The following is a 23,737-nucleotide window of genomic DNA, read 5'->3' on the forward strand; positions in this document are numbered from 1 at the left end:
CCAAGCAGCCTGCATCCCAAGCAGCCTCTAAGACGGAGGAGGCCCTGGTCCCCCTCCTTGGCTGGCTCTTCCCAAATCATCCAGCTGGAGCACGAGCCTCCTTTAATCTTGGCCTCTGAGCTTGTGGAATCCAAGGGGGGCAGAGGTGCAGGAGCCAGATAAGAGGCCGCTTCCAAGCGCCCTTGGTGCTCCACCTCCGCCTGCTGAGTCTGTGCTGGGAATCTGAATTAGAGGCAGATCTCGGTCTGACTCCTGAGCACGGAGGCTCTGAGGGCCTTGGGCTAGTTACCGCCCCCTCCTGGCTTCAGTCTCCTGCTGCAGAAGTGGAAGTTGGACTCGAGAATTCTTGAGGGTTCTCCTGCTGGTAAACTTCAGCCAGCAAGCTGGATCCTACTTTTGTAAATGAGGTTTCACTGGGACAGCCACACCCTGGGTCTGTGTCATCTATGGCTGCTTTTGTGCTACGATGGCAGAGTAGCTGCAACAGACACCATATGGTCCCCAAACCCCAAATATTTACTATCTGGCCCTTTACAGGAAGTTTGGAGACCCATTTTTAAAGTATTAAAGTTCTCCTGGGCTTAACTGAACGAGCTTTAGTGACTCCAACCTGATGGAAACAATTTTAGAACAAGCCCCATCCTTGTCCCCACCCATGGATACCCACTGTCCTCTTCCAAGCACCCCTTTTCTGCTGGTGTCTGGATAGCCGTGGCAGGGCAGCTGGGCTCTGGGAGCCAGTGTGGTGCAATGGCGCCACCTGCTGTGAGTGCCTAGGAGCACTTCGCCTGGAAAGTTTTGTCCCCAACGGCGGGGGTCTCCCAGGGCCCGGGAACCAGTTTACAGGAGTAGACTCAGTCCACAGCACATCAGAGCTGGGGTCTTGCCCCCTCCCTTCCTCATTTGAGAGAGGCCTGCAGTCTAGAGAAGACGTGGGACTTGGCCAAGGAGGAGTGGAAAGCCCAAGCCCCAGGGGCCCATGAAGTTCCAGGAGGCTGTGTGGATGTCACGTGCAGCACGTGCACACACAGACGTACACAGACTTGGACGTGAACCTCAGCCCGGCCACTTAAGCAGCTCTTTATCTTTTCCAGGCTTTAGTCTCTTAGTTGTTAAAAGGATTAAAAGAAATGCTTATATAACATTTAATCTGTTACTAATAATGACTCAATCTTCAAAAGGACTCTGAGATAGACATTATCCCCATTTCACAGATTAAAAAACTACGGCACAGACAGGTTAGGTCATTTGCTTAGGGTCACACAGCTAGTGACAAAGCCAGGATTCAAACTAGGCTGTGAAAACATGTTAAGGTCTCCGGAATGCAGTACTCAGTAAACATTCATTTATTTCCTGCCAGCAGGTGCAGTGGGGCCCCATTGGGGAACAGGAGCGAGAAAATGAAGGAGGCCTGGCTTAAGACCAGACATTTGAAGAAGGCTCCAGGCAGGGAAAGGAGAGGCCAGGCCCACACTGTCCCCTCCCTGCCCCCACGTCTCCAGCAACACAAGGCGGCCAGTGGACCGTGAACCATTTATTTCCAAACTATAAAGAAACCTGCTCTCTGAGAAAAGACACTGCCCAGGTGATGAAGCTCCAGCCCCTCGAGGTCCAAAACCCAGTCCAAACTCAGTCCCTTTAGAAAGCTGCTGTGCCTTGGAAATGAGTCTCGGCTGTCAGAGCCTGGGAAGTGGTGGGAAGAACCAGCCCACTCCCCTCTCCTGCTGTGATTCCAGCACAGCTTGGGCCCAGCTCTGGCCAGTCCCAGGCTGGCCTGGTGCTCGCCCCTTGTGTGACCAGGCTCTGAAGGGAGGGGCAAAAGTCATGAGTCCCTGGCTTGGTCCCACCACCTGGTGACTCCCGTCCACAGCTCCCAGCTACCATGATGAGCCCCGGCGGCTTGAGCACAGTGAGTGCTGGCAGCAGGGTGGGGAGTGGCCTGCTTCTAAGCCATTTGCCCTGGCCGGTCACTGCTGCCCCTGGGCCACAAAGTACTCCTCCTCCTCATTGTCACCTTCCTCCCGCTGGCTGCTCCGGAGCAGCAGCTCCAGGTCGGGGCTGGAGCCCAGCCCCTTCAAGGCCTTGGGGCCACCATCACCTTGGGATAGAGAGAGACCACAGTTACAGGCCCAGTCGTGGTTTTCTTGGTTTGCTCTGATTTGCATGTGTGCTGAGTCACCCAGGCCCCACCCACCCACTCTGGAGATGACCCCCACATCTTCCTAGAGGAGTGACGGCAGCAGAGCCACCGGGCACACTTCCTGCATCAGAATCACTAAGAGTCACAGGGAGAAGAACAGAAAACAGAGGCTTCTGGAAGGGACTCTGGGTTACCTCTGGAATGCAGGGCTTTGAGGGCAACATGGAGGGATATTCCCGAGAGGCAGAGGGCGAAGCCCAGCCAGTTCAGGAGGCTGATCTGATCGCCCAGCAGATGAGCTGCCAACAGCAAAGTGCAGACTTCCTGGGTGCAGAGAAGCAGGAGGGAGCATGATCAACAGGCAGATTTGGCTGCTTGACCCGGAGGGTGGAAGGTGGGGGCACTAGGTACACTCAGGTGGGCAGATCAAGATCTGCCTGAAATCCTGGGCCCAGGCAGGCAGAGAGGTCAGGGGACCCGGCCGGCTTGCGGCGCTGTCCCGCTAGCCTCCTTCTGTGAGATGCAACAAAGGAGGTGCTTGTCATGGAATTCTGTCAGGAATAAAAGAGGCAAACCAGATCCCAGGCTGGGGACCAGGGTGTCCAGATCGCGCCTTATCCACAAGGATAAAGGACGGCTGCCCCAGAAGGCAGCCACAGAAGAGAGCCCTGAGCCTATGTGTGAGAATGCTGTGTTACCCCGGACTGAAGACACAACTGGTCCCGGGGCTCTCTATAAACAGAGACTCCAAATAGGACTGGCAAGGCCGTTCATCCAAGAACCACAGCCATGCCTCAGCATGCGGCTGGCCACCAGAAGACCCTCGGACAGGCCTGCATTTCTGGGTTTAGGCAACACTGCTTCAATACTGGTGTGTGCCTGGCCAAAGAGAAAAGTCCCTCCCTGCCCCTGAACAGGGAGGACTGTTGAAATGTGTGGGAGGGAGAGGGAGAAGTGAGAAGAGGTATGAGAGGGAAGGACAGGCCTGCGAGGCAGAGGTACAGCAAGGCTGGCCACAGGGGTGCTTTCTCAGGGTCTCACTAGCCCTGGCCATGGCCTTGGAGGACACCGCCAGTCAATCACGGAACTCTTTCCTGATGAGTCTGGATAGGGGCTGTTCAACCTGTGGCTCCAGGCCACTGCCCAGTGCCAGAGTTGGCAGTCAAGGTAAAATGTGAATGCGTTCCAGGCCTGGCGGAGTCAGAGCTGGCTTTGAGGCCCCTGCTGTGCCCTTGGGGAGGGGCGGCTCTCCATCTGTGTCCCTGTCTGTGGGATGGGAGTGATCATACCCTCTCACAGGGCTGTGGTCAAGGCAGAAGGACGGGCCAGCACAGCACTCAGCAAAGTGCCTGGCACCTAATGGGGCACTTCCTTCTCTTCTCTGCAGGGCCCTGGGGTGCAGGAGCTGGGACTGAAGCTGCTGGTGAGAAACCCCTGGGGGCTCCCTCTCTAAGACAGGACTGGCATCACGCCCGAGTCTGTACCTTAAAAATGCCAGCAATGGAGAGAGTGAGGCTGGAGGTTCTGGAGACCAGGAGGAACTCAGAGAAGCCCAAACCAAAGGCGAGAATCCCGCCAAGGAAGAGGCTCCCAAGTACCCGCAGGAGCAGCCCTGTGTCCTGGAAACGGAAGATTTTCTCAGATGTGGACAAATGGAGACCTGAAAGCAACAGGGAGAGAGAGTGGGAGGCCGGGTCCTGGGCTGCCTCGGCCAGCCCAATGCCAACCACACAAGATCTTCCATTGTAGTAGTGAGTCCTTACTGAGACCTGCTAACTGTCTGCAGCCCAGAGAAAAAGCATGGAAGGTATAAAGTGATCCCACACAGATGGCCTGAGACCTGGGGAAACCAGGGAAGCAGTGATGGCTGCCAGAGAGCCTGGGGGCAATACAAGCCAGATCCTAGCAGGATGATGCGGATCCTAGCGGGATGATGGGGATCCTAGCGGGATGATGGGGATCCTAGCGGGATGATGGGGATCCTAGCGGGATGATGATGGGATCCTAGCGGGATGATGATGGGATCCTAGCGGGATGATGATGGGATCCTAGCGGGATGATGGGATCCTAGTGGGATGATGGGGATCCTAGCGGGATGATGGGGATCCTAGCGGGATGATGATGGGATCCTAGCGGGATGATGGGGATCCTAGCGGGATGATGGGGATCCTAGCGGGATGATGGGGATCCTAGCGGGATGATGATGGGATCCTAGCGGGATGATGATGGGATCCTAGCGGGATGATGATGGGATCCTAGCGGGATGATGATGGGATCCTAGCGGGATGATGATGGGATCCTAGCGGGATGATGATGGGATCCTAGCGGGATGATGATGGGATCCTAGCAGGATGATGGGATCCTAGTGGAATGATGGGGATCCTAGTGGGATGATGGGGAGGGCTCATCTGAGCCTCTGGGGTAAAGTAGAGGGGGGTGGCCCTGCATGGAAAGACGGATGGAAGTGCCCTGCACCTTTGGACAGTATTCCCTTACTGGTCTGTGGGGAGGGGCTCATGGCTGCTGACTTCATGGGGTCTTTGGAGCTGTGGTAACTACTGGGCTAAAGAAGGTAGGGCGGCTACCAAGTGACGAAGGACCAACAGTGCCCCAGCCCACTCAGGGAGCTCCTTGGTCTACATTTCAGCCAGTTCACCTACAAACAGGGACAAAATTCTATCCCTACAAACGTTCATTTTAATCTAGGTCTTGCTAGTACAGAGCTGTGGGACTTGGGCTGAGATGTGTCCCCTTTCTGGACCTCAGTTTCCTTACTGATAAAATGAGAGGCCTGGGACCAGACTGGTATTTCTCCAACCCGTGGTATCACTTGATGAACATTTCCCAAAAAGAAAATGCAAACACATGGCCCCTTGCTCCAGAAACACAGGCATGCACAACCCCTACCCCAAATTTAGCTTAGACTTTCGGAGGAGTCATGGTCCCTCCAACACTGTCCATCTGGGAGAATGACTCCCGGCGTCCCTCCCACAGGAAAGTCCCTGTGGTGTATTAGCACAGGGTGAAGGGGGGCCCGGAACTGGGCACAAGAGACAACTGTGGTAGCTGGAAGCTGGACGAGTATTTTGAGATTTTTGGAGGGAAGCACCAAAGAAATGCCAAGTGACAGTCCCCCCAGGCAAAACAGCCTCACAGTGTAAGACATCTTGTTTGGTGCTGGGCTCAGCAGAACTGCAAAGGCGTCGGCACATTGAAGGGAATTCGGGGAAGAGCAACATAAGTAATGAAGGCGCTTGGGGGATTAATTTACCAGAAAAGATTAAAGGAGCTAAATCCATGCAGCTTTGCTAAGTGACGACTACCAGGGGCTTTCAGATGAGGTTTTGCAGAGATGGGGCATGGTGTAAACACCCGGGAGGGGAGGGAGAGTGTGGCGTTTGGTACAAGGGGGCATAATGAAGGAATGGGGAGAGATTTTAAAGAAGGAAAAAAAACGAGGCCCTGAACAGAAGTTTCCTGGACAACGGGGCTTCAGAATAATTTTCTTGGGGAGGTTCAAGACGCTTCACTGCTTGAAACTTAAATGGATGTGGGACAGAATTTTCTGTAATGACCCTGAGGGCATTACAGACGGGACTCTGGGAGGAAGGATAAACAGAAAGGGGACAAAGGCTAATCCCAAAACATCAAAGAAACGAAGGTGGCGTCACACCTCCCAGCCTACACAGTTCTCCAGGGCTCTCCTCATCCCTGGAGGACGACAGTGGAGGAACAACTGACCATGTCCCCGGGCTCCTGTGTGCTGGCTCCTGGTCTTCAGCCCCCAGCTCTGGAAGCCCACCCTCTGCTGATCCTGCGTGGCCCACACTCCCTGAACACACATCCCCAGGTTATATGCCTGGACATGGCTGAACCTCCTATTCCTACTTCCGAGATGCCTTGCTCCCTGCAGCCTGCCAAAATCCCACTCACCCTCCAAAACCACGGCCTGGGAAGCCTTTCTGACTTGCCTGATTACTCCAGCATCTTGGAACAATCCCTGATTCCCCACTCCTTAGAGGCAGGATAGGGTGGTTAAGAGTAGGGCTGGACCACTTGGAGCCAGGCTGCTGGCTTCAAATTCTGGCTCATTTACGAGCTATGGGACCTTGGGCAAGTTATCTTTACTTCTCTGGGCCTCACTTTGTTCTACCTGCAAAATGGGGGATAATAATAGTACTGCCACACCGGGTTTTTGGAAGGATGAAATGAGTTCCTATGTTTAAAAAGATCAGAACAGCCCTGGTGCACTTTCAGGGCTCTGTGCACACTTACTGTTACTGTTCCCTGAATTTTATATGTGCTTTCTCTGTAGCATTTATCATGCTGAACCCCAAACCATGCGCTTCCAGGGGAGGGACTGCATCTTTGATCTCAATAATCTCTGCAGCTACCACTGTGTTGGGCTCAGGGCGAGGATCTGTGGTCTGCTGCACTGAGGTGCCCTTGAGAGGGAAGGCCCAACGTACCTTCAAATACAGCAAAGAGAGGGAAGAGCCCCAGGAACATGAGTGGCTGCAGGTGGAACATGGTGTCGATGGGATTCTGGAGGCCTGCAGGGCAGGGGACAGGCACCATCAGGTCTGGTCCGGCCCTGCCCTGCCTCCGCCCTGCCTGTGCCGGGGTTCCTCTCTCTGGAGGATGAGTGGCACGTGCTCACCGAGTTCAGCCTTCTGCAGGAGCATCTGGGTGAGGGTCCAGCGAATGCCACCGATGAACGAGGCCCCCAGCACCAAGGCGAAGCCCTCCACGTTGAACTGTGTGGACTTGTAGGTGAACATGAAGAGACCCCCGGCGATGAGGAGGACCACCAGGACCAGTGCCGCGCGCTGGTAGGATGGGGAGCAGTGGCAGCTAACTCGGGGGTCTTGAGGGTCAAGGGTTCATCACATTTGGAGCCTGGGGTCAGCAGCCATCTTGGCTGCCCCTGGGGCAAGAAATCCTTCCACCCTTCAGCTCCATCCCAGGGGGTCCTGGACAGTCCTTGCCCACCAATGTCAGCATGTAGGGCTGACGGTCAGCTGGTATGCCAACAGCCCTGCTTGCTCTGCCACACTGACAGCTGTCCTAGGCCCCCAAGTGGTCCCACCTCCTCCCTGGGCCTAACACACAGGGCTACTGCCTCCCACAGCAGGGTGCTTCCTAGACCCAGCTCTGCTGGGACCCTCATCCCGCAGTGCTTTCACCTTTGGTCATTACCCTGCCACACTGGTTTCTAAATATTCTGAGTATTGCCCATGTCTAGGTCCCTTCTCAGAAAGGGATCTACTGCCACCTGGACTGGGCTTGTCTCCTCTGTCACACAGCAGGACAAGCCACTGCTCAGACTCCCACTTTATTCTTAGCATCTGTGGGGGCAGGAAGGACACAAGAGACGCTGGGGCCTCACCAGCTCCTCCAGCTTGAAGATCAGAGAGAAGATCAAGATGAAGAGGACAGCTGAGGATTTGGTCATTGTGTACCTGGAAGCAAAATTACCCACAATGCACTGCTGGAGCTCAGGGCTCAGACCCATCACCGAGAAAGGAGCAGGAGCACAAATCACTGAGTGAAATGACCAAACAGAGCTGGGCTGTCATCTGAGTGATAAGCGACCTTTAATCAGAAGGAATCTCTGACTAAGAGGCCTCTGGTTATCACCAGAGAGAAGAGGTTACAGGTCTGACGTTGAGCTCCCTGAGTCCTGTTCTTTACCTAACCCTCGGCAGAGCCCAGGAGCGGGAAGGAAGGATGAGAAGTAGGAGGACAAGAAGGCAGGAACAGTGCTCTCTGAAGCAAAACATCAGAGGGAAGAAGAAACTCTTGTGTAGCCCCCAGGCCACATAGGGCTCTGCTGCGGCTGCGTGTACCACCCACCAGTGGCCACCTGTCTGTGGCCTTGCAGCCTGCCTTCCCCTGCTCTGATGATGGGGTTCTGGGAGAGCTCCCTGGCTTCCCCACGCTGCCTGGCAGGTGGGCACAGCATCTCCTCTGCGCTGGGCTTACGGAAGAGGCTGGCGACTTCCCGGAGAGCTGCTGGGTGCCAGGGAGAGGCTGAGAGAGCAAGGGCTGGTCCCAGAGTGGTGGAGTGGCTGGCCTGGCAGCCGGGTGTGCAGACACCCCGCTGGACAGACAGACAGCTTCAGCCTGAAGGGAGGCAGCAGGGCATGGCCAGTACTCACAGCGAGACGGTGACATAGAGGAAGCTCCAGTTGGACAAGCCCACGTCAAGCGCCGTCGCCAGAGCTGTGAAGACACAGGCACCCACAGGACAGTGTGGGAGGTCCACACTCTGCTGGGGTGGGCTGGTACCCTGAGGCACCTGAGTGTCCCCCACTTCTGAACCATCCCGGTGCCTCCTGTGGGGCCCTTGGGCCTTCTTTTCCACCAGCAACTAAAGGGTTAATATCTGGCCCCCCCAAAGGTGGGGGGCTGCTCTAGCATTAGGGCTGGGGCCCATTCCAACTGGCTGGGCCGGTATGGTTTCCACAAACACTCCGGCAAGCCCCCTGAGCAGAGGTATTAACCTGATCTGGTTGATCCCTTACTGGAAACCCTTTTCCCTCAGGATGGAACACAAACTCCTCCACGGGGAATCCGGCCTCCAGGACATGACCCCTGCCCACCCTCTCAGTTCTCATTTTTCCCACTTCCTCTGGCCAGCACCGGGTTCTCAGTATCCTGAAACACTCTGAGTTCCCTTCCAGACCCCACAGCTGGCACTAAATCTCCCTCGGGCCACGAGGGCCCCTCCTCCCAGGGCCAACCAGTCCCATGCATCCTTCAGGGCTCTGCCTACTTGGCACCTGGCCTAGGAAATCTTCCTCTACCAGTCATGGGCCCCGGCCTTGGGTTGGTCCCCTCCCTGGGCTCCGTAGTGCCCTCCATGTCCGTGTCACAGCCCTGCGAGGGCAGGGACCCTGCCTGCTCACCACTTATCTCCAGGCCTGAGGGCTGCACTCCAGGCTCGGTGTCTGCTGGCGGGAGAGGGAGCTGCGGGGCCGCAGGTGCAGAGGGGGTTTTGTGGGTGTGTGGTGGGGCAGTGGGAAGGCACGCAGTGCGCAAGAGGCAGCAGCGTGGGTGGAGGGAGGCCAGGTCAAGAGGGCAGAGGAGGAACAGTGCAGGAAGAGGGGAGGGACTCGGCTTCCAGACATGCGGGTGTCTCTCTTGTTCTCATCCTATGGTTCCCCAGCCCCTCTTCCTGCTCTGCCCTCACTGAGGTCCCCCACCTACCTGTGGGAGCCACTCTTCTGAGGTAGTCGGCCCAGCTCAGCACCACACGGGCCCTGTGGCTGGAGCACTGAACCAGCGCCCTGGACAGGGCGGAGAAGAGGAAGATCACGGCCAGGTGCAGCATCGTCATGAAGAGGGGGAAATGGAAGCTCTGTATGGAGCCCAAAGCAGACACCCCAGCTCGGTTTAGACAGCCTGCCCCCCACCGGCTCCCTCTTCCTCTTCGCCCCTCTGCTGGAGTGGGGCTTATTCGGTGGTTCATGAGGACCTTGCTATGTGTGTAGGGCCCTTAGTTACAGTATCATCGCTTGGAATGACAGACTCTTAGGTCACGAAGACAGGTGGCAGCCAAGAGACTCAATCCTAGCCTGGTGCTGTCTCCACCATTTCAACACACCTGTGAGCTACCTGCCCAGCCTTCCTCACGGCCTATGCCCAAGTGAGAGCCACTGCGGCCCACTACGTTGTATCACTTATTAAAATATTGAAATACTTCTCTAGTGGGGTAAATAGCTGCTGCTTGAGCCCCAGTTTCCCCAGCTCATCCCTTCACACCCCCCGCTCTCCTTGGTTTTCCTGGATCCAAACACTGAAGGGGAACCCTGGCACGGCAGGCTTGGAGGGCCCTGTTCCAGCCCAGCCGTGACTGGCTTCCAGTTAGACTGGTTGAAGCTTGTGCCTTCCTGTTAAACATGAAGGGCACCGTAGCCATGGCTCTGGCCACCTTCATCCCAGCGCCCCGCCCCAGCAAGGCCTCCTGGTACCTTTGTCAGCCATTTGTTGTAGAAGGTGATGCCGATGGAGAAGCAGTAGTAGAGAAGCACCAGCCCCAGGGTCAACACCGCCTTCCACAAAAAGGCCACATCGAGGGCCCACCTCCCCATTCGTGGCGGCTGCAGCACCGGAGCTCCTGAGTCAGCGGGGACAGGCACCCCTCTTGAATACAATGTGCAGGAAGAGCCGGTGGAGTTAGACCACAGCTTTCACCAAGAACGTCTCCTGGCTGGAGGAGCTCTCTGCAGCTCCATGATTCGGAACCATCAGCGGAGCCCCAGGCAGAGTCCTCACCTAAGGGGCTGGTGGCTGGTGCTGACCCTTCCCATGGTTAATTGGATGCAGCGCTCACAGGTCCCAAGGTCTGCTGCTGGGGAAAAAGGGCCGCTCTGGAGCCTCAGGCAGAGACTGTGCTTCTCGTAGCCATGGTTGCCTCTGAAGGCTGCGTGACTCAGGGCTCTGGAGGGGCTGCCCACAACGGCACAGGCAGTCCCAGAGACCCATGTCATGTCTGCTGTCTTGTCACCTCAAGCTATTCTCCATGAACTGCCACCAAAGTGACCTTTTAAAACACAAACTGATCATGTCAGGCCACTGCTTAAAACCCTTTAGCAGCTTCCGGTGCTTTTCTGATAAAGACTAGCACCCTTCTTTGGGCTCCCATGGCCTGATCTGGCCTTGCTGGTCTTCCCAGTCTCAGCCACAGGCTCTCCAGGACCTGGCCCCACTGGGCGCCTTTCAGCTCCCCAAACACACCAGCTTTCTTCCCGTTGTCTGAAGGAAATGAACGAACACTGCACCCACCCTTCAGTCCTTCATCGATCCTACCTATCTTCAGCTCAGAGGTCACTTCTTCAGGGAACCCCACCCCATCCCCTGAATCAGTCCCCTGAGATACATGTTGCTTTCACGGCTCTCCTACTTCTCCTTCATAGCACTTGTGCAGGGTGTGATTTGAGTAATGTCTGTCCCCTGAGAGGCTACGAGCGGCACAAAGATAGGGACCAGTAAGACCACACTGGCCTTACGCACAGCTGGTGTACTTTAAGTTCTCCGTCTGGTTTGATGACTGACAGAGAGCAGGCATGCGGTTTTCAGGGGACTGGTCTGGTCTTTAGGGGTTAAAAATGGAGAAGGAAACCAACACTCTAACGGCTGGAACACTGTAAGACCAGTCTGTAACCACTACTCCCTGGAAGCAGAGCCTGCCTTACGGTATTGCCAAATGAAACCACTCCCAGCCTCCCTGTCAATCCAGCCAACCCTGATGAGTGCCCGGAGCATGCCGGGTAGACCTGTCTGTGCCTGGAGGAGCCTCAGGTCCAGTGTTATGTGATGATACCTGCTGCTTCATCTGGGTGCCCCCCTCAACCACAGATCCTCCTTTGAGACATTCCCATCCTACTGAAACGCCACCTTCTTCTCGAAGCCTTCCTAGGCTTCACGATCAGACACATTCTCCATCTCCCACCCCAACATTTCTGAAGGGAGCAGTTACATTCCATTCTGCACTCTGGAACTCTTGTTACTATTTCCCCTCCCCGGGGCAAACAGGGAGCTGGCTGTGTCCACATGAATCTCTGGGGCTACAGTTGTCTTCAGAGGAGCTTTGGAAACCTGTGGCGGTATTTCGGGGATATGCTCCTGGCGTTCAGTAAGCAGGGATAAAGAAGGGGCAGTCCACATAGCCAATTACTGCTCTGCATCCCGCACGACTTTGACATCCATACAGGTGAAAGATTAGCTTATAATTATCTGAACCTAGAATGTAACTCTGTTTACATGTAAACACAGTGCAGTGTTTCCATGGTTCTGCTGTGAACTAACACTTCCAAGAATAAGACGCCTATGTACAATGAAGGGAGACTGAAAATGGTCAAAATTGGTCTCAAAATGGCACCAAAAGTTTCCATTCTGGAAAAACCACATCATCTACAGCAATGGCACTAGTGGTTTTCGAGGTGCGACACAACACGGCTGTGTCAGTCTGTGTCTGTGGCCATCACACTCCTAGAGGGTCCACACAGAAGGGACAGCTTCACTGCAACTTCCAGCACTATTGTGCCCAGAAACTTACATATTGAAACATATTTTGTTTTACTATCAATTACTTTCCTTTTATGTTATAGGGCATGGTTATTTATATTTTATTTTATTTTTTTTTGAGACGAAGTTTCGCTCCTGTTGCCCAGGCTGGAGTGCAATGGTATAATCTCGGCTCACCACAAGCTCCGCCTCCCAGGTTCAAGCGATTCTCCTGCCTCAGGCTCCCTAGTAGCTGGGACTGATTACAGGCATGCACCACCACGCCCGGCTAATTTTTTATATTTTTAGTAGAGATGGGGTTTCTCCATGTTGGTCAGGCTGGTCTTGAACTCCCAACCTCAGGTGATCTGCCCACCTTGCCTCCCAAAGTGCTGGGATTACAGGCGTGAGCCACCGCGCCCGGCTGCATTTGTTGATTTTTAAAAAATTATGTGTAGGCAGTTTTTATTAATCATATGTTTCATTTTAGGGTAATAAAAGGGACTGTTACAAAATATTTGTAATAAAAAAGAGGTGTCAGATCCAATGAGTTGAGACTCCTACCTGACCTAATGCATTCTCATTCCTTCAAATGCCTTCTGTAAGCTGACGTCTTCCCAATATATGCCCTGGCTCTGATTCATGTGAACTCCAGAAGAATATCCAATGCCTACCCAACCTCTTCTTCCCTTAGATATCTAATATCAGGCATCTCACTCACATCTAGAGTGTCTGAAACTGACTCGTGTTTTCCACACCCCCCTTTCATCCAAGCCTGTTCCTTTTCCTACTTCCCATCCCAGCAAATGGCTCCACTACTCTCCTAGTTGCTCAGGCCAAAAGCCTTAGGCTCATCTGATTCCTCTCTTCCCCTTAGCCCACATTCAATCAATAAATACCGTCAGCTCTATCTTCAGAAATATCCCAAATATGAGCACATGTCCTGAACTCCACCACTACCATCTCAGCCACCATCCTCTCCCCAAATGACTGCAGGAGTCTCCTACATGGTTCTCTCTACTTCTCCTGCAACCACCACCATCAGGCTCCTCCAACAAAGAGGGCGCATGGGCCTCAAACATACGTCTACAGATCTCAAAACCCACACTCTTTCCTCTACGCCAGGGTTTCTCAACCTGGGCGTTACTGCTGTTTGGGGACAGATAATTCTTTGTGAGAAGACCCATCCTCTACATGGCAGGATGTTTAGCAACATTTCTGGCCCATACCCACCAGACACCTGTCACATCCTTCCCCCCATCCCAAGTTGTGATACCCAAGAAATGTCTCTAGACACTGCCATATGTCACCTGAGGATCAAACCTGCTCCCTGTTGAGAACCACTGCTGACCCTGTCCTGTGACAGGCACTCACAGGACATGCTGGCACTAACAGAGCTTTCTTCTGAGCACTCTTCCCTCATGGCTCCTCCTGTGGCTTCCAAGCCAGGGAAGTCTGTTCACTCTTCTGTTAACCAACTTCTTGCAGTTCCTGCTTTTGCTGCATTTCCTGCTGCAGCACTGCAACACCCTCCCTCCACTGTTCAAATGCTGACCTTCCTTCACAGACCTGGCCCAGCTCCCCTGCCTCCAATAAGTCCCTATGGCTACCCCGCCTACAAGAAGCACTGTCTCAAATTTAACTCATTTTCTTATTGGGATTCAGAAGGTCACCTATGCCCAAACACAAAGCCAAATCTCAGCTAGAAGGGTCCCTGGAGATCATCTAGGCACTTAATGAGCATTTATTAAGCACTCCTGTAGGCCCACCACTGGAGACACAGACGTGAAACTGAAAAGGTCCCCACCCTTATTTTATAAGGGAAACAAGATTTAAAGGAGTAAACAACTCTTTTTGAAATCTCATTTGCTCAGGAAGGAAAGTCCATATTCTGCCCCACTTTCCACAGAGAGCAGCTTAGCTGGGGGCAGCAGTCACATCAAGGTAAGGCTGGCTGGTGCATCACTGCCACACCTGCTTCCCTCCATCTTCCTAACTGTAACTTGGGCAGCATGGTTTAGTGCTTAAGAGTGTGGGCTTTGGAGTTAGACACTGAGAATCAAATCCTGGTGTCCCTACTCACTACTGTGTGACCCTAAGTTACTTGACCTCTGGACTCAGTTTCTCCAACTGTAAAGTGGCATCAGGTACAGCATTAAATGCTAGCTCATGGTAGAGGCTTACTCCCCTCCTGGTCCCCTTAACAGTGAAACTTCCCCAGAGGACCCTGCACTGCCAGTCCAACTCCTTCACCCCCTGCTCTCACTTCAGCCCATCTCCACTGCTCCAGTGAGTCACCACACCCTCCTCCCTGCTGCCCCTTCAAAGGCTTAATCTCTACTCTTTTTGTTGTTGTTGTTGTTGTTTTGAGATGGAGTTTCAAGGCTGGAGTGCAATGGCGTGATCTCGGCTCACCGCAACCTCCGCCTCCCGGGTTCAAGTGATTCTCCCGCCTCAGGCTCCCGAGGAGCTGGGAATACAGGCATGTGCCACCATGCCCGGCTAATTTTGTATTTTTAGTGGAGACAGGGTTTCTCCATGTTGGTCAGGCTGGTCTCGAACTCCCGACCTCAGGTGATCTGCCCGCCTTGGCCTCCCAAAGTCCTGGGATTACAGGCGTGAGCCACCGTGCCGGGCCGGCTTAGTCTCTATTCTTACCTTACACAATGGATCACTTCCTCCTCCTAGAAAAAACCTTCTCTTGGGTGCCACGATACCACATTCTCCTGGTTTTTCTTCTGCTTTTCTGGACTCTTTATTGGTCTTTTTTGCTGGCACCTTCTTGTCAACTCAATCTATAAAAATTGGGTGCCTAGAGCTTGGAACCTGGCTTCTCTTCTCTCTTAAATCTTACCCTACATAATCTCATCCTACCCAATCCACTTGCCAATGATTTCTAAATTCTTTACATCAGCCCTGATCTTTTCTGTATCAGACTCATATATCTAACTGCCTATTTGGTAGCTGCACTCCAAATATCTAAAACTTAAGATGCCCTAAGAAGATTTCGTAATTATTTCTCACGCTCCCAATCTATCCCAAAGTCATTTAGTAAATGCCAGCATAATACACTTGGTTACTTAAGCCAAAACCAAAAATCTATGATGAAGTCATCTTTGACCACTTATTTCTGTCATTTCTCAAATCCTGCCCTGTCAGTTCCACTTTCAATACACTTCTTGACCCCTCTACTTCTCTTCCTCTCCATTCCCACTACCACAGTCTAAGCCACAATTATCTTTCACCTGCTGACTGCCACTGGTCTAACTGGTCTCCCCGTTTCCTCTTTCGCCCCTAAGGCCTGGAATCTATAAAGCAGCCAGAGAGATGGTACACGAAACAGATCATGCCCTAAGGCTAAGCCCAGCTCCTCAGCCTGGTCCACAAGGAAGGCCTCTGTAACCTCATTCTTCTGCCACCGGTCCCAGCACCCGCCACAGCGGCCCCCTGCCACGTGTCAAACACATCAAACCTGTGTTTTTCTTTACTTGCTGCTCTTCCTGCCTTCAGCTCCCTTCCGCAGACCTCCGCTTGGCTGAATACTTTCTCCAATGCCCCACCCCTCCCAATCCTCGTGGCACTCCCACCTCTGACGTTTCCTTGTTTGCTCACGTGTTTACTGCCCGCCCCAATCCCACCGCGGGAAGCAGCCTCTCAGAGGGCAGAGCCGTGTCCGATTCCGGCCCGGGTCCCGCACCCAGGACGTCGCAGGTGCTCAGGAAATACCAGATGAGCCGGCGTCCGGCAGGTGCCTTGCAGGAGGGCGCTTGGAGACCCCTGCCCTCTCCACAGACGGCGAAACTGAGGCCCGGGGAGGGGCAGGGGCGTGGCGTACCCCATGTCAACCCGCGCATTTCCCGGGCGGGGAGCCCGCTTCCCGTCTCCAGCCCCGGCCCCCCAGCCTCTGGGAGTGCGCCGGGAGGCCGGCCGCGCACCCACTCACCTCGGCCCTGGGAGCTCCAGGCCGGAATCTTCCCACCGGAAGTGCGAGGCCGGATGCCGCCGCCGAACCGCGGCACGGGCGGTAACTTCCGCCGGAAGCTACCCAGGGGCTGGGCGGAGCCGGGGCGAAAAGACGGGGCGGGGCAGCACGGGGGCGGGGCAGCACGGGGGCGGGGCGTCTGTTGTGGTCGGGTTCTGAGGTGGTCTGGTCTTTCTGAGGTACAGCGTAGTTTTGTCCTCCGCGAAGTCCCTCAGGCTCAGAGCACAGCCGTGTAATTGTCTGCGTCTCTCCCGCGCTCAATCAGGGGCTTGCTTTGGAACCCCGGTGACTGCTAGTGTTCTGCATACAGTGAGCATCCAAAAAATGGTAACTTGTTTACTTTTACTGAACAAATTGTTTTTCTTATGTCCAGTCTAATGCTGGGCAACCATGGAATGAACCACGAAGATAAGTATCTCATGGGCTTTTTCTTCTGGGAGCTCAGGCGAGCTGGGGCCATTACAACTTAAAACTTGGGCGATCCAGAAGTAATACGAAACATTTGTGAAATATTTTCTGTATGAAACTTTCTAAGAGTTATCTCAACTTCAATAGGTTGAGTAGGGAGAGAGCATCCCAGATAGAGGAAATGGGAGAATCCTAAAGGAGGGTGAGAAAGGTCCAGCCGTGCCTGGGGCTCACAGGTTGTTTATAACTGTGGTGGTTAAAGTAGCCAAGAGGCAGGTTGCAGTGGCCCCAAAATGCCAGCCTAGGGAGTTCAGATTTTCTTCATCTTGCGGGATGGATTAAAAGGGCAGCATTTGCAGTCAAGAATGTTAGGCCAGGGCAAGCTAGGGTTGCACATTCAGACCCAGTTTTGTGCCTTTTGCCCTCCTCTAGCCTCCTCCTGGGCTCTCTGGCAGTAAGACCAGCTGCAAACATGGATCCTTACAAGTGACTCAGCTGGGATCCCTGGCCCCTCTGAACAGAAGGCTCCAGGCCAGAGTGTAAGCAGTGTTTTATGCAAACTGCGGCTGTCACCGCCGCCAGCTGGCATCATGCAGGCATTAGTTCATTGAGTGCTTACCAAGCACCTACAATGGTACCCATCACTGCCCAAGGTCTTGGCTTTATTCAGTCCTCAGGCTTGTATTGCATGCACTTTCTATGCCTTTTGAAAGAGCTTGCCCTCACACCCTTCTCTCTCAGAGGCAAGAGAAAGTATCTATTTTCATCACCACCCTCATTTAAGTCTCCCAGCTACCAAGGCCAAGGTTTGGAGCAACAGCCTAAAACACCAGCTGGAAGGCTGGGCACTAAGCACAGGCAACACACAGGGTAAAGAGCGTGTCTTCTTTGTAAGGCACAAGTACTCGAGCTGTTCCCTGGCTGTGTCCCTGGCAGGGAGAAGAGGGAGGATGTGTTCATGGGGGTGTACAGTATGCCTTACCTTGCTGTACCCGGCAGGGTTGAGCAGAAAACGCTTTGTCCCAGTGCAGCAATCTGTGAACACTCTTAACCAGCAGGTGTGTGTCTGTGTGTGTGTATGTGTGGGAGGAGCGAATGATGAGGAGGAAGGGACTCTTGGAAGGTGACTAAGGGCTCCAGCTGGAGCTCTCCAGAGTCTCCCAGATACATGGAGATCAAGTCTTGTCAAGGTGAAATCTTCACCATTGGGCAGGGGGCAAGTACAGACAAACAGCTGTTAACAGGAACCACGGTTTGTACATGAAAGAGTATTTATTGAAAACATGGTTACTGACAGGAAGCTCCTGGCTGCTCTCTGGTTACAATCTTGGCTCACAACTGGAAGTGTTACATACTTTTTACTTCCCCTCAATTTTATTTTTCCCCAAGGTTCCATCCTAAGATAGGTAGATCTTATATAAATATATATACACGTCTGTATAAGTATGGCCTATAGTAATGAAAATATATAGTACACTCTTCATTGGGTAGTACCTACCATGCCAGGCCACCAATACTGAATGCCAATGTGCTAACGTATGTCCAGGGAGAGAGGCTGTGTGTGTGGTTTACAAGTGCTGCAGCACCAGGGAAGCCCCACTGGCACAGGTGTGGCCTCAGCCGGCCTCAGCCAGCTCCCTGAAATCATGGCCAATGGCAGAAACCATAGCACTAGGAAGGGAAGGCAAACTTCCTGGGGTCTGGAAGGCCAAAGGAAAGCAAACTGGAGGGGGCTGCAATTCAGGTTAGGGGAGATTTCTCTCTGAGGAAGGAAAAGGTATTAATGTGGGGGAAGAGCAGTAGAATCTAGTGACCTCACCACAGTCTAGGCCCAGGCCTCAGCTGGGTTTTCCCTGCAGCGTTCCTGGAGACTTAAGAGGGCAGGACTTGGCCAGGAGGTCTTTGACTTGCTGGGATGAGACTGAGCGCTTGCAGGGAGAAATTTCCGTCTGCTCTGATATCTGTATGGGCCAGAGAGATCTGGTGGCTCTAAAGACCAGAGATGTTAGAGCCAACCTCAGAAGCAGCAACATCGTGGCACCATATGAAGCTGGAGTGAGCCCTCATCAAAAAAGACAAAAGCAAAGGCCTCAGGCTTGTACTCAGATCTAAGATACAGGTAGTCACTCCAAGGCTCTCAACACGCCCAACACACCTGTCCTCTGCAGGCAGCCTTTCCTGGGCCAGCTCTTGCTCACGTGGGGATCCAGCTGATCAGAGAGCAGGCTCAGGAGGAAAAGGTGAGTGGCTGTTGTTAAATCCATTTCAAGAAGCAGTTTCTTGGACTGGAAGGCAAGGGCATCTGCTGTTTGTTCCTCGTGGCCCAATCCCAGGCTTCATGGTGATGGAGTGGGCAGAGCACCCTGCCTTCATGACTCTTAGTAGACAGGGACCAAGAGGAAACTCTGGGTGGTCCGAGGTGGGTTTGAGAAATGGCTGGCATTTACTGGCCACCAAAATCACTACAGATTCTGTACAAGCAAAAGACAAGGCACCAGAATGTAAGTGTTTCTCCTGGGCCCAAAATCCCTTCTCCTGGGTACCGTCGTTTCTGGCTCCAGGCTCAGCCATAGTGATAGACAAAGTCATAGCTGCTGGGCTCCTTGGGGATGGGGGGTGGGGCTTCGGGAATCTGGATGTTCTCCAGGTCCAGGAGCCGCAGCTTCATCTCCATGCTCAGCAGGGTGTCCAGGTCACTTTTGGTCAGCTCGCTGGACATGTCCTTCCCCAGAAGGGCACTGAGGCCGTCAATCCAGATGCAGTACTGTGGGGAGCAAGTTGCAAAATGTCACATCGTGACCCCTGGTCAGCAGGAGATCCTGCCAAGGTCTCTTTTCTGATGGGGCTCACAACAGTTCCTTTTGGAACTAATCAGTATAGGCAAAACTGATTTGGAATGATAGCAAAGATAAATTAGGAGGTGATCCTTCACTTTCTCAAGAGATCTGGTTTTTATAAGGGGTTTTATATTACAACTCCTTACAATAATATGAAGTAGAACCTAAAAATGCAATGAACGAATACAGCAAAATGAGATCTGAGTACTGGGGCATCATCTACCTGAAGTTACCCCAAAATCAGAAGCGAGAAGGGAAATATGTATTAGGTGAAAAGAAGCAAGACATAAACAGAAGTCACTGTGGGATCTCAATTTTGTCTCCCCTCCCCCCGAAAAAAAAATTAAAAATAATCCAGTCAATACATATTAAAGAGTAAATACTAAAGAAATGGAACTGGTGGGTCTCATGCTAAGAGGGGGTGACCAGGAAGCCTTCTGATCCCACCGCTCCCTGACTCTTCCTGCTTCCTCTGCTGCCATTTTCCTTTTTCCACACCGTTGCTCACCTGGTTCCCCACTTGCTTGTTCTTCATTTCCTCTCAACAGAATTCCACTAGCGGCAGCTCAGGCCCTGCCCAAGTGTCTCCTCTGCCAGAAGTCCCACCTCTAGTTCCCAGTGATGGCTCTCAGAGCTCACCAGGCACATAGGGTCTCAAATGCAATCACTCATTTAATATCTAGTATCTTCCAGTGCTGCAGAGGGAACTACAGGGCCCTTGTCAGAAGGACCAGTTCCATCTGGCTTCAAAGTCCACACTGGATCCACTACAACATGTGACCAGGAGCCCCTAGGAGGAAGGATCTGTCAAGTTCTCTTGGGTAGCTGACCACAGAGAAACTGAAAAGGGGAGAATTTTCCCAGTCCCAGGTAAATAAGTCATTCCTAGTTGACCTTATCTTTGTAATGACAACCTATGGCTGCTGCTGAAGAGTAATGTGGAGAGCCCAGCTCACAGATAAACAATCCAGAGTGTGACAGATCCTCGGCAGCCACCCAATGCGCCTGGAGGAACCTCAGGTCCAACATTATGTAATGATACCTGCTGCTTCATCTGGGTGCCCCCCCAACCACAGCTCCTCCTTTGAGACATTCCCATCCTATTGAAACGCCACCTTCTTCTCAAAGCCTTCCTAGGCTTCAAGATACACTGCAGCCACCCACCACAGGGGACTTTCCTGTTTTGCTCATTCCTGCCACCAACTGAAGAGTTACAGAAATGGCTCTGTTGTCTAAGGCAGCGCCACACTGCTCACCTCATATTTATTAGGTGCGATGAAGTTTAAGGTCTCATCAGGGTCATACAGGATGGAGAAGGCCAATTCCAACACCTCCTGAAGGAGAAAGGGTTTAAATTAGAGCGATGGAACAGCCTGGGGTCTGCACATCAAGATCTTGGCCAAAGTCCTAGTGACTCGGCATCATCACCAAACATGCTGATTCAGATGAATGTCATCAATGCTCCTAGGCATTGATGAGGAGATGCCTCATCAATGATATGGAGATGAGGCCCAGCATAAATCAACCTTAACTTACCCACTCCCTGCCCAAGTCACATCAAAGATGTTGTGATATTTTTAAGATTGGAAAAAAGTCATTTTCAACACTCAGAACCCTGGAAGGTCACGATCCATGACTGTAAGTTATCCTAAAAGTTTTTATATTACCAAGATGACTAACAACTTCTATCGTGCTGTATTTGGCATAGGAATGTCTTAACAATTAAAAAACAAAACAAAACACACGCACACACAAAATTGGTCACTGTTGCATGATACCAAGGAACTAACTCATTATTTTGAAAGTAAGTACATAAAAGAAGAATCAGCATTTATTCTCGTTTCCTATATAAACTGTACCACTGGGAAACCAATAGTAGATAAGGGCAAGTTTCATGGTTCAGCTCATAAATGAAAAGCAATGACTGCATCAAAATATCATGAGTTTGCAAACCTTAGTTGACTAATGGAATGAGGCACTGAGCTTCAACAGTCTGCTAATTATCACAAAAGGAGAGACCACCAGACATGATGTGCCTCTTGATAGAACATAATACCACTGATGACACTGGCCAGAAAAAAAGTTAAACCTGAACTGGATCAAACCTCTAGATCCCTCTTCCAATTTACAGATCTGGGACAGAGGAACAAGTTAAACTGTACCACGGGGAAACAATCAGCAAAATTCAGATGCTAGGAAACTACCAAACAAGCAATCTGGTTCTTCAGCTAATAAACTGCAAAGGAAAAGATGGTGGGGGATGGGGGGCGGGGGAACTTATGAATTAAGAAACTTAAAAGACCAGTCTTAGACTCTGGTTTAGACAAGACGGGTGTGTGTGTGTGTGTGTGTATCCATATAAACATTTATATATCTGTAGAGAAATTATGACATTTATAAGACAATTGGTAGAAAGTCAACATCAGTGGTATATTTGATCTGAAATAACTACTTTCATTTCCTGTTATGTGTGCTAATGGACTGGTGGCAATGTTATATACTATACGATGTACACTAAATATTTACAGATGAAACAGTGTGATACTTGGGACTTTCTTCAAAGCGATAAAGGAGAGAAACAAGTGGATGGGCAGAACTGGCCACGGTTGCTGAGTCTGGGTGATGTGTATACAGAGGTTCCATCTATTTTTGTGTATGTTCAAAATTCTTAATAAAACATTCAGGAATAGAGAGGGGAAGATGCCAAGAATGCACCTGGAAAAAACCACCACCAATGGCACTCTCCAAGTATCACTGAGCCAGCTGCTCAAACTGGCCTCTCTACTCACCTTGTTCTGTTTCAGAGCACTTTTCTCTTTCATGTGGGGACAATCTTTCCCAGTGACAATGGCCTTAATGTCTGCAACAGGAACTGATAAATGATGGGAATTAGTCTCTGGAAGTTCATGCTGCAAGCTGGTCAGTGCCTACATCAGTGCTGGAAGGGAGGTACTGGGGCAGATGCATAGAAAGCCTCAGCCCCAAACTCCAAGGGCTGCTGTATGAGCTCAGTGAGGGTGGTGGGGAGGGTGGCCTTGTACTGTTCCCTCCTTGGTCACTCCTGTAGACCACAGCCCAGTGAGGCTGTGTCAAAGCTAACTGAGGGTCACTTCAGGGCTCTTGGATTTATATCCCCAAGGAACAGGACTTTGGTGACTCCCTTCCCCTCTCCTTCACAATAATGGCGATGATGATGCCATCATCGCCAACAGCAGTGGCAGCTGCTAACAGTTATGCTGACTACCTGCCAACCACTCTTCTAAGTGCTTTGCATACATTACTCATGCAATCCTCTTAGGAGGAAAGTGTGGCTATTATTCCCACTTTACAGGAGAAGAAACCAAGGCAGAGGGGAGAACTAACTTGCAATTAATTAGAATTCAAGTTAATTAGGAGCAAAGCCAGGATTTGAATGTGGGCAGTCTGGCTTCACAGCTTCTCCTCTTAACTACTGCCTTTCGACTTAGTCATGTACCACCCTTTACAATCTACACAATACATTCACACCTGTGAACTCATTGTTTCTCCAAACCACCCCACCGAGTAGGCCAGGTAGAGGAAATCGCTGACAGATAAGGAAACAGGTCCAGAGAGGTTAACAGGTACAAGCCCAGATGATCAGCTACAAACAGCTGGACTAGAACTCCTGTCTCCTGACAAGTCCAGCGACCATGACACATCAACAGAGAAATGAACCTACTTTTCTCCTGCAGGGATTCAAATGTCACCTCCCCTTGTGGGTTGTCATCCAAGTCACCATAGTGAAGGACCTTGTGGTTCAGTGCCAACCGGCAGTACCAGAACCGTTCTGGAACACAAGGGAAGCCAAACAGGTGAGCAACGACAGTATTGGGAAAGGCCTGGGCACAAAAGGGGCCATCCAGGCAGGCTCTTCCCGGCACCAAGAATTGCCCCGTCTCCTCTCACCTTGCCTTCGGCGGTTCCCAATCTTTCGGAAGCTGCTGCCCTCACAGAGCCGGTTCAGGCGCTGCTGCTTGATCAGCTCAAGGATCTCGGGCTGGATCTTCTCCCTCAGCTCCCTGGGGCGGACACACACTGGAGTGAGCGGAAGGTCATGGGGACAGTGGAGCTCTGGAAGGAAAGCAGAGCTGGCAGCCACCTCCCCCGCCAGCCTCCCCTGAGATGGAACTTACACAATTGGCGGGGACTGGAAGTCATCCTGACTCATCCTCTCAGACTGGCGCAGTCGTAGAATCTCAGAGTAACTCAGGCTACGCAATTTGCTCTTGAACTGATCCAAAGAGTTGGGTTTGGAGGGCAAAGCTCGAGTGATTTGCTCTCGGACGACTTGCATAACCTAAGAGGAGAAGAACCCAGCCAACTCACACCACTACTCTT

At 52.2% G+C, this 23,737-nt stretch overlaps 2 protein-coding genes across 32 annotated transcripts in view; both read right to left on the reverse strand.

Annotated features, from left to right (window-relative positions):
• Positions 1 to 1,323: 1,323 nt before the first annotated feature.
• On the reverse strand, positions 1,324 to 16,396 carry SLC35C2 (solute carrier family 35 member C2). 24 transcript variants are annotated; one of them, XR_010154011.1, is made up of 10 exons: positions 16,095 to 16,300; positions 10,117 to 10,493; positions 9,353 to 9,503; positions 8,302 to 8,365; positions 7,530 to 7,602; positions 6,801 to 6,969; positions 6,610 to 6,693; positions 3,625 to 3,800; positions 2,335 to 2,691; positions 1,324 to 2,098 (listed from the first exon to the last, which is right to left on the reverse strand). XR_010154011.1 is itself a non-coding variant. In XM_009437210.3 (10 exons), exons 2-10 carry the CDS (start codon positions 10,234 to 10,236, stop codon positions 1,968 to 1,970), a joined length of 1,098 nt encoding a protein of 365 aa, XP_009435485.1. In that variant the 5' UTR covers positions 10,237 to 10,493; positions 16,095 to 16,396; the 3' UTR covers positions 1,324 to 1,967.
• Positions 16,397 to 17,794: 1,398 nt separating this feature from the next.
• ELMO2 (engulfment and cell motility 2) overlaps positions 17,795 to 23,737 on the reverse strand; it is a 40,584-nt gene continuing 34,641 nt past the window's right edge. For all 8 annotated transcript variants that reach the window (XM_063802565.1, XM_063802566.1, XM_063802570.1 and 5 more), the window contains 6 exons: positions 23,533 to 23,696; positions 23,306 to 23,418; positions 23,079 to 23,186; positions 22,168 to 22,250; positions 20,635 to 20,712; positions 17,795 to 19,305 (listed from right to left, as the gene is read on the reverse strand). In XM_063802565.1, the coding sequence (XP_063658635.1) occupies positions 19,105 to 19,305; positions 20,635 to 20,712; positions 22,168 to 22,250; positions 23,079 to 23,186; positions 23,306 to 23,418; positions 23,533 to 23,696 (747 nt within the window). In that variant the 3' untranslated portion in view covers positions 17,795 to 19,104. The remainder of the gene's footprint in view (positions 19,306 to 20,634; positions 20,713 to 22,167; positions 22,251 to 23,078; positions 23,187 to 23,305; positions 23,419 to 23,532; positions 23,697 to 23,737) is intronic.

The sequence above is a fragment of the Pan troglodytes genome, chromosome 21 (genome assembly GCF_028858775.2).
Source record: "Pan troglodytes isolate AG18354 chromosome 21, NHGRI_mPanTro3-v2.0_pri, whole genome shotgun sequence".
NCBI classification, from domain to species: domain Eukaryota; kingdom Metazoa; phylum Chordata; class Mammalia; order Primates; family Hominidae; genus Pan; species Pan troglodytes.

What these genes read in the sequence shown, in the direction of transcription:
- SLC35C2 (XM_009437210.3), bottom strand. Translation starts at nt 10,236, where the DNA reads ATGGGGAGGTGGGCCCTCGATGTGGCCTTTTTGTGGAAGGCGGTGTTG. An exon ending in ACAACAAATGGCTGACAAAG is followed by an intron (nt 9,504 to 10,116) that starts GTACCAGGAGGC and finishes GGCTCCATACAG; the next exon opens with AGCTTCCATTTCCCCCTCTT. An exon ending in CAGAAGAGTGGCTCCCACAG is followed by an intron (nt 8,366 to 9,352) that starts GTAGGTGGGGGA and finishes GTGTCTTCACAG; the next exon opens with CTCTGGCGACGGCGCTTGAC.